The 15,799-nt window shown below is 46.1% G+C and overlaps 2 protein-coding genes across 2 annotated transcripts; one reads left to right on the top strand and one right to left on the bottom strand.

The window, feature by feature from the left end:
- The first annotated feature begins 1,732 nt into the window (after nucleotides 1–1,732).
- LOC113700587 (citrate-binding protein-like) lies at nucleotides 1,733–3,482 on the top strand. The gene is made up of 2 exons (XM_027221059.2): nucleotides 1,733–2,088; nucleotides 2,951–3,482. The coding sequence occupies exons 1-2, from the start codon at nucleotides 1,807–1,809 to the stop codon at nucleotides 3,332–3,334; spliced, it is 666 nt and encodes a 221-aa protein (XP_027076860.1). The 5' UTR covers nucleotides 1,733–1,806; the 3' UTR covers nucleotides 3,335–3,482.
- A 621-nt stretch (nucleotides 3,483–4,103) lies between these two features.
- LOC113700586 (gallate 1-beta-glucosyltransferase 84A24-like) lies at nucleotides 4,104–5,534 on the bottom strand. The gene has a single exon (XM_027221058.1). The coding sequence runs from the start codon at nucleotides 5,532–5,534 to the stop codon at nucleotides 4,104–4,106; it is 1,431 nt and encodes a 476-aa protein (XP_027076859.1).
- Nucleotides 5,535–15,799: the final 10,265 nt, after the last annotated feature.

Genomic DNA, 15,799 nt, shown 5'->3' with positions numbered 1-15,799 from the left:
TCCTGTTTATCTCGATCCATCTAAGCTTCTTAATAAAACCAACTGCAAATACACTTCCTTTTTTGTTCAGTTGACCAATTGGGGTGTCTTGAATGGGTTGCTTTCAACTTTCAAGACACGCATTTTCTTGATTGTGCGTGGATTGAGGGGTACACACCCAAATAGTTGTTGCCGTATTATTTGTAGCCTGCTACTCTTTTTTCTACTTCTTGAGTGCGCTATCCCCCAGACAAATTGGAATGGAAGTTGCATGCATTATTTGAGTCTTAAAGTCAAGCATTTTTCATTCTGTAAATTCTTTTGTAAAGGCAAGAATATCTTCTAACAAGACAACTTTCTCTTTTTCCAATAAATACTTCAATTTCAAGACAGAAAAGAAACCCCTTAACATTTAGTTTGCAGTATTCTATGGTGAATATGCTCGGCGGTTATCTTCACTGTCAGATACAGAGTTCAAATCTTGTGCCTAACAATTGAGGGTAGGAAGGACGTAGAGCTGTTAATTTCATTTTTATTTTTTTTTTGTGATTTGGATTTTGAGGACCAAAAAAAAATTACCCTAGTTGAGTAACATACTTTAATTTGAATTCCTTAACAAACAATCTCGTTTTATATGCCACAATTGTCTAATTTGCTCAATATCTTTTTTAGTATAATTTTAACTACTATATTTTCCTGACTCTCTGGTTAATAGGGGATCATTGTCTCGCATGTCTTCACTATATACACGAGCAGATCTTCACTATTTGGTTCCGCTCTTCTTATGAAACACTTTCAAAATGGTACTCCTACTCCGCTTTTTTTTAGAGTAAATCTTATATATATATTGACGATGCATACACTATCATGGTTGGATATACGATACATATGCAAAATTTGAGTTTCAAATTCAAATTTGAATTATGTGTCATGCATCTAATAGTGAAAGTGTATACGCTGTCAATGTATAAAAAATTAATCCTTTTTTTAATACACCTTTATGCAAAAAAAGTTTTATAGTCAATGATGGAGTCAGAACCTTTGGTCAGTGAAGACAATATTATACATTAAAAATGATAAAATTACTATGCAATGAGATATTTTGATTTGAAATTATGTATTTATTTTAAGTCATTTTTACATTTTTATAAATTTGTTACTTATTCAAGTAGTATTAATTTTTTTTCTTTAATTAGCTTTGAAACAATTGTACCGAAAGGAGAGATGTCTAAAGTTATTGGTTATTTGGGGAATAGGATTTTTCAAAATATAGGTGGGGAATTTCAAGGGAGAAGGATATTTCTTAGAATTGAGGGGAGCAATTGTGACAAAAATCTAAAAACTCTGTAAATTTTTTATGATTATTCTATAAACTCTGCAAAATTGTTAATGTAGCTCTGCCCCTCAATATAGCAATTTGTTTTAAAAAAAAAAAAAAAAAAAGACACCAACACTAGAATCTAACTAGAGCCTTAGTATCTTATTTGATAGAAAGCAGTAACATTAAAACCTTAATATAATGTATACCTCAAAGGAAACATTGTAAGTTTGATTCTGTTCTCCAACAATTTGGTTTCTTCCAAATACTTTGTAAATCCTCTGACTGAAATTTTGTCACATACCACAACTGAAACATCAACCGAACGTAAAGAATTCTTCAGTAAAAAGAAAGGTTAATTGCCTCTGGATTTCACCCCATGAGAATATATAATAGACCAATGAATGCAATGGCATAATTAATCTGCACCTTCAATTGTAGGCTGCCTATAAATCTCAGGCCCTGATTAGCTTTTCTCTTCCATCGACATTTCATCTAAAACAAACTCAATGGCCTCTTCTCCTCAGCTTTTAACCACTTTCTTGTTCACCCTTTTCATCAATGTAACAATATATCACAAAACAGAAGCTTTGAAGGTTGTTGATCCAACTGATGGCTTCGTTTCTCTTCCACTAAATCAATCAAACTTTGAAATTCAAAGACCTTATAACGTGCCAGTAGATCAGCGATATTCGTACGTTGATGGAGTTCATAAAATGTGGGTTTTCGATACCGATAAACCTCATTTTCCTGCGAGCAATACCAGACCTCGTACTGAACTTCGAATAGAGGTAAGTTTACATATTGCAGCTAAATTTATGATTGCCATATTGGTCAAGTTTTATATGGAACAAAAAAAAAAGGTAGCAAGTCTGCATATGTTTTGTAAAAGCAATTACGTATGGTGCTTATCTGAAAATTTAAGGGTAAATTCTGAAATTGGACTTTCTCTAACACAAACAAGTTTTGCACCTTTTGAATTTTGAAGCACACAGCGTGATCATTTCACTAGTTAATAGGCTTCGAGGCACAAGGTTTGAAATTATTGATCAAGTTAATTAATTTAATTACAAAGAGATCACTGTAAAGTAGTGAAGGGTTTTGAGCTTGTTCTTGATTGCAGTAGATTTTGTTAAAGTTAATTGTGAAAAGTAATTATAGAGAATAATGAAAATTAATCAAAACTACTCTTCGGTATTAAATCCTTTGCTATAAGAAAAATATAAAACCTAGACGCAAAAGTACTAGACGAGAACATCAACCAAAAAAAGAAAATTGATCATTAAAAATCAAAATATATAATCAGATGAAATAATCAAACAATAAACAGCTCCTCGTCAAGAGTCGTATCAATTATTGAGAGCCAAAATCCGAATCTAAAGGAAAGAAGGGAGGAAAACATCCCAAGACCTATGAGCTTTCGAAGACGAGACAATCACTTTTTGTTTTATCAAATACATAATCTTCTGCTGTGTTTTGCGAAACCATGTACATAGTTGGTATAACCTGTCTCCTAAAGTCCATATAGCAGCTTAAAGAAATAAAAGTAACATGTATCTCTAACATTTTGTTTTTCACCCTTTCTTTTTTGTAGACCTTCTACAGATTAAAAGAAACATGGTGATTATCTTTTTCTCACTAATTTGCTTTCAGGGTTACGATTACTCTTCGGGGGTTTGGCAATTTGAAGGTTATGGATATGTACCATCTGGAACATCTGGTGTGTGCATCATGCAAGTCTTTGGAGCACAGCTTCATGCTACGACTCTAATGCTTAGAGTTTACAATGGAAACCTCTCATACTATAAAAATCCTGTCATAGTCCCTAACATCGACAACAGGTGGTTCAAACTCAATGTAATTCATGATGTGGAAGCTAGCAAAGTCACAGTTTTCATTGATGGAGTCCAAATGTTTGAAACTGATGGGAGAGGTGGAAGTGACCATTTCTTCAAGTGTGGAGTTTATACACAAGATGATGCCTCTCATCGCATGGAGTCACGTTGGAAAGGAATCAAAATTCTTAAAAAAAATTAATTTATTAACGACAAGAAATGTGCTATTGATGCTTTTTTGGTTGTAATCCAAATCACTATGTCTATCTTTTGATGTTTTCCTTAACTATATATGTATATATATATATATATATAATTGCTATAGTCCATGAACATTTTCTTTTAGACAATGTATGATTTTCATTCTCCTCTTTTTGTTTTTCATTTTTGAAGGGTTAAAATAGAGAGGAGAGTAAGCTATCATCTATACAGCAACAAATAAGTTCAGTGTAATTTCTAATCAATACACGGTTTGTGTTTGTAGACATTGAACGAAAAATTATGTCAATCCAGATCAATTGAGTACTTAACATGTTTAATAATGATCTTTGACCAACGAAAATGTTCTGAATAAGATTGTGAAGTATATTATCTAAATAAGATTGGTGGGAAATTATTGTCCAATTAGTGTTATCAAGTCAAAGACTAAGTAGGAGGAGGATTGGATTGGTTGTAAGTTGAGCAAAATTACAAGTAAGAGATCTTGAGTTTCGATCCTCTTAAAAAAAAAAATTCAAAGACTAAGTACTTGGTCACTAACCCAAATAAAATTTTTCTTACATTTACCATTTCTAAAGTCCATAAAATAGTTAGGTGAACTAAGTTCATGACTCCACTTATAGACCTATAAATAAGTTTGTCCATAATTGCTACATTTAGGCATCTTTCAAAATCCACCACCCTTAGTTAACATTTGATAGTTTCATGCTACCATACTTGGTCATGTGTCATCAGTGGCACGAGAACGTATTTTACAGCTTGACCTTGGATCTCAAGATGATTTGATTGAGAAAGTCTTGCATATTTTGGTTAGAGGAACCGGCTAGTGCCACGGCTTCCTCAGCCTTCTTCTTCCACTTCAACGCACTCTCTTTAATCTCTGCTGCCTTCGGACCACATGTGGCCTCGACCAAACATTTTTCCACCTCTTCCTTTGGAATAATTTTGTCCTCCGCCACTCCTCTACACATCCTTATCCCAACTCTAAATTCATCGACCAAGTACTTGGCATTGGTGACTTGATCACCCCAGTGGGGAAAAGCTAAAACCGGCACTCCAGAAGCAAGTGCCTCCAGAGTCGAGTTCCATCCACAATGAGTCAAAAAGCAGGAAATGGAAGGATGTGCCAACACTTGTTGCTGTGGACTCCATTGCACTACCTTCCCTTTATCACCAACCTTTTCCCAGAAACCATCTGGTAAAACATGTGGCTTGCTGGAGTATAGTTTCTCGGGCGGCTTCATCACCCACAAGAATGAGACCCCAGAATTCAGCAATCCATATGCAATCTCCGTGACTTGTTCTTGCTTCAAGAAAACGACGCTTCCAAAAGAGATGTACACGACAGAAGACGGTGGCTTTGAGTCGAGCCACCCCATGCAGTCATCAGCCTTCAAAATATCAACACTTATATTTGAGCTTGAGACTTTGGGATTGATGAACAATGGCCCTATAGGCTTGACTGGGCAAAGCTTTGACATATAGTCAAGGACATCATCTTCAAGCTCCTGGAAAGTATCCATCAATATGCAAATACTTTTCGATAGGTTCTTGATCTGGCCCAAGATGGCCTTGATCATAACTGGTTTTGGGTTGAAAGGATGTAAGAGACTCGGTATCTCATCGTGCATCAGCACAGGCATGCAGGGCAGTTGAACATCGATTTGGGGTTCAGCTTGAGTGGGGAAAGGAACAAGGCCATGGTGATAGTGGTAAAAAGCTGAAAAGCAGGCACAAGACTCGATCCAAAATGCAGCACTAGGGATGTGAAGGGTCTCGGCTATATCACAAACCCAAGGAACAAAAATGCTGTAAATTAGGCAAGAAACAGGGCGACCTTCTCCCTCTTGTTTCTTGATCAGTTCAGGGAGTTTTTGCTTGCCAATGAACTCAAGATGAAGAATGTACAGGTCATAGTCACTAATCACTTCTGTTTCATCATCAAAGAATTCAAACCTGATCATTCCATCACCGACTGGGGTCGGCTCATCAGTACTGATATTACTATTGGCCTTTCTAATTTGTGCACCAATGATCTCTGGTGCTGAAAGGGTCACCAGAAGACCATTTGAAGCAAGGAGCTTGCCTAGTCTGAGCAGAGGATTAACATGTCCTTGCCCTGCAAACGACACTAGAAAAACATGAGGGTTAGGAGAAAGACTATTGCAGCTTTCAGAATCCATTTTTCAGAGCTTTTACTTTCGTAAGTTACTCAGCAAAATGAAAAGAGAGAAGGGAGATGAGATTGACTATATAATAATACAGTTGCTTGCTATGCCTGCAAAGGATTTGCCTTGATATTTATAACTTCATATTGCTATGGAAATATCTATTCATCTCATTTAATTTTTCACAAATATTACTGCCCCCCTTTCCTTTTTTTGTTCCTCAAACATGTTATAAATATTGATCAGTTTCAACTACTGATCTTCCACTAAATTGAACATTACTGCAAAAGAATTAATGTACTTTATACCATGTAACAAATTAAATAAAACGGATAGAGTACAAGTTTTACTGTACACTACCAGTATAGCCCGAACGTAATGTCGTTGTGCATATGCTAAGATGGAAAGATACCTGAGGAGGGTATTTCCAGCTCGGCTAGAGCTGGGATCCCGTCCTGTGTTTCTTCGTTCCGACTGCCTCGGCCTTTCACCATCGGGAATCGACTTCGGCCTAGTTACCGCCTCGGCCAAGGCTTTCTCTCACCAAGCCGAAGTCAAGTATAATGACCTGGCAACCGGAGTTGTGGAACATGGTCTCTGACACCTCTGACATTTCTGATAAAGCTACCCTGACATGCGCCGCCTGACACACAACTGTTCCGGCGTACCTTTCCACAGAGTCCATCAAGTCATCTTGATACGCTGACCCTGCCAGATCTCTAGGGACCCGTGCAAGCAGTCCCTCTCTCCTATCTGACTTCTATAAATACTCAGCACCTCTACTGAGAAAGGGGACGGCCAAATTTCTGGTAAAGGCATACTAGTCTTCTCTATACTTATTACTCTTTCACTCCCGAACTGACTTAAGTTTCGGAGTTACACCGGGGACTTTAGTCCCTCCTACAATTTAAGCAGGTGACCTCATCTGAGATAACCACCCAGGATAAGAGGCCTTCTCCAGCTCGGGTGACTCACTCCAGCAGGGCAAAAACGACCTCTTTAATTGGCGCCGTCTGTGGGAACGCGAAGACATCAAAGAATGAAGCCTACGCGTTCTAGGAGCAGGAAAGCTCTCACTATTGGGGCTGAGCAGAGTAATGTAGCTCAGCAAGAAGGTATCTCTGAAGGGCAAGAATCCCCAAGGACCCAGCCCGCAAACGGAGAAGCCATAACCCGTATGGCCGAGTTTGTGACCGAGAACCCTAACATTTTCGAGGAGTTAGGGAGGTATCTCAAGAGACAAGGCAAGCAAAAGCTCGAGTCCTCTAAAAGGAAGTCGGATGGATCCCCTGAAGGTTCGTCCGAAGAAGAGTCCGATGGGAGACGCTTGAGCCGAAGTGCTTCGAAGAAAGCATTCTCCAAGGCCATCTCTAAGGTATCCTCCCTGACCAGGTCTTTATCAAGAGGGCTTTTGGGCCGACGACCTAAGGAATCTCGGCCCATGGAGAGAGCCGGGGTGGATTACCAGAGGGATCCACCCTTCACCGATGACATCAACGAGGAGAGACTTCCTCCCAACTTCAAGCTTCCCTCGATACCGTCTTATGACGGCCGAGGTGATCCGGAAGACCACATTCATGCCTTCATCTCGGCCTTCCGCCTATATTGCATCCCTGATCCCGTCATATGCCGGGCTTTTCTAGTATTCCTCCAGGGGACAGCTCGAAAATGGTTCTGGGGTCTAAAACCTAGAAGCATTTCAACTCTGGGGGAATTAGTGGAGAAATTTCTTCACCGTTTTGTTTCCTCCCGACCGACGACCCGGACCTCGGCTTATCTGCTGAATATGCAGCAGAACCCGGGGGAATCACTTCGGTCGTATGTCCAGAGGTTCCACGAAGAAAGCGTGCAGATACCTAACCCTAATGAGCAGGTCACCATTGCCGCTTTCACCCATGGGCTCGTTGCCGGGGTATTCAACACGGGGATCCACAAGAAGTATCCCCGTTCACTCCACGAATTGTGGTTGAAGGTCGAGAAGGGCATACAGGCCGAGGACCTCAACCGCATGAAAAAAGAAGTCCAACCTGCTCGCCCGAGGGTTGACGCCCGAAGAGGGAAGGAGCCTAGCTGAAGTGAAGCGGGGACAGGAAGTGGCTTCCAGAGTCCCGGCCGAGATCGCCGGAGTGTGTTCGACAGGATCTCAAAGGGAAAGTCACCCATTCCTGAATCCGAACTGACTCCCTTAAACACTTCCCGATCTCGCGTGCTGTCTGTAATGGAACAGAACAACCTCGGGAAAGCCCCTCCCAAAATGTTCGGCAACAGAGACAAGAGGAACTCGAACCTCTACTGTCTGTACCACCGGGACGTCGGGCACGAAACTGAGGACTGCAACGATCTCAAAAAAGAGATCGAGAACCTCATCAGACAGGGTCACCTGAAGCAGTTCATCCGCCGAAGTGGCGGACAGCCACGTAATGAACCCCGACGAGATAGCCGGGGTGATCAACGCCGAGATGAAAGGCGACCCTCTAGGAGCAGTTGCAGGCCTCCAGAGGAACCTAGGGAGACAAAAAGGCCTCCCCGAGATGGATCTTCTGGACATGGATTAGGGTATGGATCCAACATAGTCGGGGTCATCAATACGATTGCCGGAGGTCCGACGGGAGGGGATAGCCAGAACTCCCGGAAGAGGACCTACAGGCAGGCTAATCCGGACCAGGCAGAATCGAGCTCTCGCCTGTCCGAAGTCCTTTCCTATGGTCCTACTGACCCCGTCCCGGCTGCCTCCAGCAGTCATGAAGCCTTGGTGATTGAAATCCTCACCAATAACTACATCGTGAAAAAGGTTTACATTGACCCGGGAAGTTCAGTTGACGTCATGTACCTCCGTACCTTTGAGAGCCTTAAACTGGTTAGGGAGTGCATAACCCCGGTGAGAACCCCTCTTGTTGGGTTCGGGGGACACATTGTGCACCCCGAAGGGATGGTGGCTTTGACAGTGACTGTAGGGCGTCACCCCCGCTGCAGAACTATCCCCGTTAACTTCGTAGTAGTTAGGGCTGACTCGCCGTACAACCTACTCCTAGGTCGTCCAACACTTAATGCTTTGCGGGCAGTATACTCCACCTACCACTTAAGCTTCAAGTTTCCTACTCCTGCGGGAGTGGCCGAAGTCAGCAGCGACGTCTGCGCTGCCCGAGAATGCTACCTCGCCACTCTACAAGCAGCCTCCCCATCAACCTCCGGGGCAAGGCCCGAGAAGAGGTCAAATATCCTCTCGATAGATAGCATTGATCCTCAGCGAGCTGAGAAGATCCCAAGGCTGGAGACTGGGGATGAGGTGGAGGAGATCCCTCTCAACCCCACGAAGCCTGACCAGACAGTTCGTGTTGGGTCCCGACTGCCCGGCCCTGTCAAAAGAGCTATGGTGGACCTCCTCAAAGAGTACCGGGACGTCTTTGCTTGGGCCGCAGAAGAGGTTCAAGGAGTCCCGCATCATCTCATGATACATGAGCTGAATGTCGATCCCCAAGTCCGTCCGGTCAAACAAAAAAGAAGGCGCCTCGGCCCTGAGCGCAGCTGAGCTGTGGGCGAGGAGGTAGACAAGCTCCTCCCTGCAAAGATCATCCGGGAGGTCCAATATCCGACCTGATTGTCCAACCCGGTCATGGTAAAGAAAGACACCGGGGACTGGAGAATGTGCGTCGACTTCACCGACCTCAACAAGGCTTGCCCCAAGGACTGCTACCCGTTGCCCAAGGTCGACACCTTGGTAGACTCGGCAATGGGTTATGATGTCCTCTGCTTTTTTTATGCCTTCAAAGGATATCACCAGATTGGGATGAGTCCGGAGGATCAGGAGAAGACCGCCTTCTACACCGACAGAGGCACATATTGTTACACCACCATGTCTTTTGGATTGAAGAATGCCGGGGCCACGTATCAACGCTTGGTTAATCAAGCCTTTAAATCTCAAATCGGCCGGACTGCCGAGGCTAACGTAGATGATGTCCTCTTGAAGAGCCAGACAACCTCCACATTCCTTGCCGACCTGAAAGAAGTCCTGGAAGTTCTTCGGGAGACACGAATGATGCTGAACCCCAAGAAATGTGTTCTCGGGGTCACTTCGGGAAAGTTCCTGGGCTACCTCGTCTCTAGGCGGGGTATTGAAGCAAATCCGGACAAGGTGAGAGCCATCCAAGAAATGTCCCCACCACGGTGCGTCCGCGACGTCCAGAGGCTCAGGGGGCGATTGGCCGCCCTGAACCGGTTTTTATCACAATCCGCCTCCAAGGCACTGCCATTTTTCAAAGTTCTCAAGAAAGCTGACAAATTTTCCTGGACGGAAGAGTGTCAACGGGCGTTTGAGCAGTTGAAGGATTACCTCAACCGCCTCCCAACACTCACCTCACCTCGTCCAGGGGACAGGTTATTCTTGTACCTGTCTGCTGTGGCTGAAGCCGTAAGTGCCGTACTGATAAGGGAGGAAGATGCCCAAACACCTGTTTATTATGTCAGCCGAGTCCTCCGAGATCCGGAGACCAGGTACACTCAGGCGGAGAAACTTGTGCTGGCCTTAATCCATGCAGCTCGTAGACTTAAGCCCTACTTCTTGGCCCATCACGTCTGCCTAAGGACAGACCAACCACTTCAGCAGGTCCTATCGCGGCCGAAGGCCTCTGGACGCCTCACCAAATGGGCCATCGAGCTGGGAGAATACGACTTATCTTATGAGCCTCGCACGGCAATTAAAGCCCAGGCTCTCGCGGATTTCTTTGCCGAGCTTACTTTTGAGAAAGTGAGTGAGACCATCCCGGCTACAACCCAGGCTGTCACCTCGTCCAGCGCCGAGCCTCAACGATGGACCTTGCATGTGGATGGTTCATCCAATAGTGAGGGTAGTGGAGCCGGCCTGCTCCTCGAAGATCCCCAAGGAGAAATTTGCTCGTATGCCTTAAGGTTTGATTTCGTAGTCTCAAATAATAAAGCCAAATACGAAGCTGTCATTGCCGGCTTACAACTAGCTCGAAAGCTCGGGGCCGCGCATATCTTGGTCTACAGCGACTCCCAACTCGTTGTGTGCCAGATACTAGGTGAATACGAGGCCAGGGATGAGGTGATGCATTGGTACCTCTCCAAGGTTCTTCAATTGGTGGCACACTTCGAGTCTTTTGCAATCCAAAGAATACCGCGGTCACAAAACAGAAGGGTTGACGCCCTCTCCCGGCTTGCTTCTACCTCTTTCTCCGATCTGAACAAGACAGTTCTCGTAGAAGTTCTAGCTGAGCCGGGATATTTAGCTGAGGTCGTGTACCCCGTCTACCCTGGGGACACCTGGATGGGGCCCCTGATTCGATATCTCAGTCGGGGTGAGCTCCCAGAAGACCGAGCTGAATCACGGAAGCTTCAACGAAAAGCAGCTCGGTACACCCTCCGGCAAGGCCTCTTGTACAAGAGATCCTACCTCGGCCCCTGGCTACGATGTATCACCCCGGAAGAAGGCGAGAGAATCCTCGAGGACATTCATGAGGGACTCTGTGGTGCCCACGTCGGCTTCAAGATGCTCGTGAAGAAAGCTCTGCTCCTCGGGTACTTTTGGCCCACCATGAGGGTAGATGCCCAGGTCATGGTTCTTTGTTGCCCTTCTTGTCAACACCATGCCTCTGAGCACCACCAACCGATTAATCTTATGATCCCCATCACTTCGCCATGGCCATTCGAGCAATGGGGGACTGACATAATCGGTCCATTCCCCAGAGCCCCAGGCAACTATGCCTACGTGGTGGTGGCAGTGGACTATTTCACTAAATGGGTCGAAGCAGAGCCCCTGAGAAGCATCACCGGAATGGCTGTCCAAAAATTTTTCTGGAAAAACGTGGTCTGTCGCTTCGGACTGCCTCGAGTTGTCATCTCGGATAACGGAAGGCAGTTCGCTGATAACCCTTTCAAGGCATGGTGCGAGAACTTAGGGATCAAACAACATTTCACCTCGGTGGGGCACCCTCAGGCGAATGGACAAGCCGAAAATTTCAACCGAACTCTCCTCCATGGCCTCAAGACCAGGCTTCACCGAGCTGGATCATCGTGGATGGAAGAGCTCCCTAGCGTGCTGTGGTCCTACCGGACTACGCCGAGGTCAGCGACTCAAGAAACGCCGTTTTCCCTAACTTATGGGTCTGAGACCGTCGTTCCAGCCGAGTTCATCACACCCAACCCGCGAATGGCTGCGTATGCTGCCGAAGTCAATGAAGAGGAGCGGCAAGTTGACCTCGACCTCGCCGAAAAGAAGCGTGATATGGCCGCGGCCAAAGTTGCGATCTACAAAAATATCCTAACTGGCTATTACAATGCTCGGGTCAAACATTTAAGGTTCAGTCCGGGAGACCTTGTGCTCCGGAAGAACTCGGTTAGCCGAGCTGAGACTCAGGAAAAACTCAATCCAAAGTGGGAAGGACCATATCGTGTTGTTGAATCCAGCCAAAACGGATATCGTAAATTGGCATACCGAGATGGATCTCGGGTACCCCGAATTTGGCATGCTGAAAATCTTAAATTATACTACCCTTGAAGGGTACGTGTTCTTTCTGTCCACTTCTTTAAGTTATTTCTCACTCGTTCTTATTTCATTACAAGTAACAAATAAGGGGACAAAGCAGTAGTTAAAAGAAAGAAAAACTGAACTCAATTGAAAAGAAGACAATATGCAAAACCCAACTTTATTGAAGCATGAAAAGCAAAAGGCCGAGGTCATAATTACAAAAGTGAAATGTCGAGGTCGTAGTTGACCTCGGCCCTCTATTACAAAACATGAGTGCTTCTAAGCACCTCCTGCCCTGGGGTCCTGTCCTCCCAGGGTCTCTCCGCCTGCCTCGGCATCCTGCTGTCCAGCATCCTGCTGTTCTTCCTCTCCTCCACCGGCCTGGTCCCCTTCAGCACTGTCACCATCCAGCTCGAACTCCTGGAGCCACTTGTTGAATTCAGCTCGGACTTCGGCCAGGTCCTTTCCAGCCTGGATGCCCTCACCCACGCGGTCACATAATTTCTTGGCATCCTCATTGTAGTGTGAGGCACTCTGGAAGGACTCCAGCTGCTCAGGGGGAAGAAAGGGTGCCGCATCATTAATGGCCGACGTATAGCTGAACATGAAGCTCGGCCGAGTGAGTTCACCGAGGTCGCGAATGAAAGACTCCGACTTCCGGAATGCTTCCACGGCGGTGGCCCCGGCTGTGTCTATGGCCACTTTGGATGATTGTTCTTCCTGAGCTCTCTTCTCCCTCTCCTCATCAAGAGCAGTTATGAGGGAGTTATTCGAGACCTCGGCCTTCTTCTTCGCCGCCTCGGCCTTGTCACGTGCCAGCTCGACGGCCTTTAGTTTCCCCTCCAGGTCGGCGATCTTCTTCTGGAGCTCGGCAGGGGATTCATAAGTCTCTATGAAGTCACCAAAGCGTTGGTACATCTCAGCGAGGAACGCCGTGGTGGAAGCCCAAGAAACCGAGGCGCCCTGCATCAGCTCGGCCGAATTGAGTTTCCTGGTGTAAGTATTGTCCCGTGGCAGGACTGAATTCACCAGGAGCTCGTGCGCGACCTGGGGATTCTTGCAGCGGTCATTGACATTGACCGACCACTCCGGGCAAAATTGTGCTCCGGAGTGCCTCTTGTCCTCCCCGGCTGCTAGAGAGGGCACGTGGTGGAGGTTGAATAATGAGTTCCCCGAGACGGAGTCACCCTGGACAACGGTCGCACCTCGACCCCGCCCCCGAGGTTGAGAGGCTATGGTTACTCCATGGGATGGAACTCCCACTGGAATGGACGCTTTGGATCTTCCCGGCGTGTCCGAGGTATGCGACCCCTCACCTATAATCACCACGGCAGGTTCGCGAGTGCCTGCCGCTGCAGTGGTCTTCTTAGCCGGCCTGGAAGAGGACTCACCAGCGTCCTTGCGCTTTTTTGCTGGCCTCTTTGCCACCTCGACCTCTCCCGAGATAATCAGGTCGGAAACCCTCATTACTGCGAAGCACGAAATGAAGTTAGTTAGAATTCAAGGAAAACAAACAAGAAAGTGAGAAGTGGAAAAGTACGAGGTATGTGAAGCCTAGTGAAGATGAGGACGGGAAAGTCCGAGCTGATCAAGGCTCGGCTGAGCTCGCCCTTCACGAGCACTCTTTCAGGGAAGTCCCAACAGTTAATCTTCAGGCCCGACCCCGTCAACTTTTGGAAGTTGCGTTCTTCCAATTTGCCCGGGGAGGTTTCTTTGACCGAAATGGGAGGTCTCCACCAGAATCCCCTGGGGAAGTCCTCAGCCGGGACGAAGAAAATGTTATTCTTCCACTCCTTTATTGAGCTCGGGGCATCATATACAAACTTGGGAACCTTGTTCCCGAAGTAGAACCACCCCTTCTCGCTCCCACTGTTCTTGAGTGAATAACAACGGCGGAAGAGGTTGACGTTCGGCTCTATCTCTTGATGTCGGCAGAGTAGCTGGAAGCCGACGAGGATACGAATTGCATTTGGGGTGAGCTGAGTAATCCTCACCCCCCAGTACCTCAGGCAGTCCTGAAGAAACCTTGTGGTGGGCACCCTGAGTCCGGCCTCCAGCTGTTCTATGTAGATAGCTACCATACCCTTTGGAGGCAGGGCGGCGGACTGATGTGGGCGCGTGAGGTAAATACTGTACTCCCTCCTCCACGGGTACTTGCGGATCACCTCGGCTATGGAAGCTTGATCCACCGCACTGGTGAAGGCCGGCATCTGGCCATAGTTTAGCGTGGCCACGTTTGGAGGAGTGGAGAGCTCCTGTACACCTACGTCCCTAGGGACTTCATTCCCGAGGTCATCATTGTACAAGACCTCGGGATCGATCTCAATCTCTTCGGCCTGCTCTGCCGGAGACTCAGATCGGCGGGATGCCTCCGCACCTCCTCCCCGGGCTCGATCAGACGCTTCCCCACCTCCTTCCTCGGCGTTGGAGGTCGTTCTCTCCTCGGAAGGGTCGGGCCTTTCTGCCTCGGTGAAGTCAGGCCTCACCGTCTCTTTGAATGTGCGAGCTGTTCTAGCCATTAACACAAAGAGAAGAAGTGAACTTACTTAGGGAATGCAGAAAGAAGTTGCTGGAGAAGATGTGGTTCAGAAAGACTGCCGAAATGAATAAGCAGAAAGACGGAGCTCTGAGGTGATTTCGAATTTTGGTAAAAAATGGAACGGTGAAAAGAGACCCCTATTTATAGGCCATAGGAGGAAACCGAAGAGACGCGATCTTTGGGATTCCCTAAAGCTCTCTCTCTCCCCTCATTAATGAAGGTACTGTTCACCTGACAATCGATCGTATTGATCCGACGTTAAAGCTGCCAGCCCCCGTTTCACCTTTCCCCAGTCACATCTCCACAGTCGTGACGTGTCCTAATCCTGTTCCGTATTCCACACGCGTGTCAGCCTCGGGAAGTGATGACCTCGTGAGACCACGATCTCGCTCTTCCCGAAGCTTGGGGGGCTTAGTGAGGAGGGTATTTCCAGCTCGCCTAGAGCTGGGATCCCGTCCTGTGTTTCTTCGTTCCGACTGCCTCGGCCTTTCACCATCGGGAATCGACTTCGGCCTAGTTACCGCCTCGGCCAAGGTTTTCCCTCACCAAGCCGAAGTCAAGTATAATGACCTGGCAACCGGAGTTGTGGAACATGGTCTCTGATACCTCTGACATTTCTGATAAAGCTGCCCTGACATGCGCCGCCTGACACACAACTGTTCCGGCGTACCTTTCCGCAGAGTCCATCAAGTCATCTTGATACGCTGACCCTGCCAGATCTCTAGGGACCCGTGCAAGCAGTCCCTCTCTCCTATCTGACTTCTATAAATACTCAGCACCTCTACTGAGAAGTGGGACGGCCAAATTTCTGGTAAAGGCATACTAGTCTTCTCTATACTTATTACTCTTTCACTCCCGAACTGACTTAAGTTTCGGAGTTATACCGGGGACTTTAGTCCCTCCTACAATTTAAGCAGGTGACCTCATCTAAGATAACTACCCAGGATAAGAGGTCTTCTCCAACTCGGGTGACTCACTCCAGCAGGGCAAAAACGACCTCTTCAATACCTATGGAGTGGGTGGTCAAATTTCATCCTTTTCCCTGTTGTTCTATTATTGTATTAAGGCGGCTATAACACTTCAGCTTCATATCATTTGAAGTCCGTCATTTTTTTCCCTCCTCAAGAATTTTAACCTGTGCGGAAAGAAGCTCAGAGAATTTTAACCTGTTCGGAAAGAATCTCAAAAAAAATTGGAACTTTTTTGACTAACTTACCTGAATAGAATTTTTTTTTTTCAAAGAAATTTTAGTGCTGT

The sequence above is a fragment of the Coffea arabica genome, chromosome 7e, assembly GCF_036785885.1.
Source record: "Coffea arabica cultivar ET-39 chromosome 7e, Coffea Arabica ET-39 HiFi, whole genome shotgun sequence".
Lineage (NCBI taxonomy): Eukaryota > Viridiplantae > Streptophyta > Magnoliopsida > Gentianales > Rubiaceae > Coffea > Coffea arabica.
The sequence above is the reverse complement of the archived record's forward strand: the minus strand, read 5'-3'. Positions and strand labels throughout refer to the sequence as shown.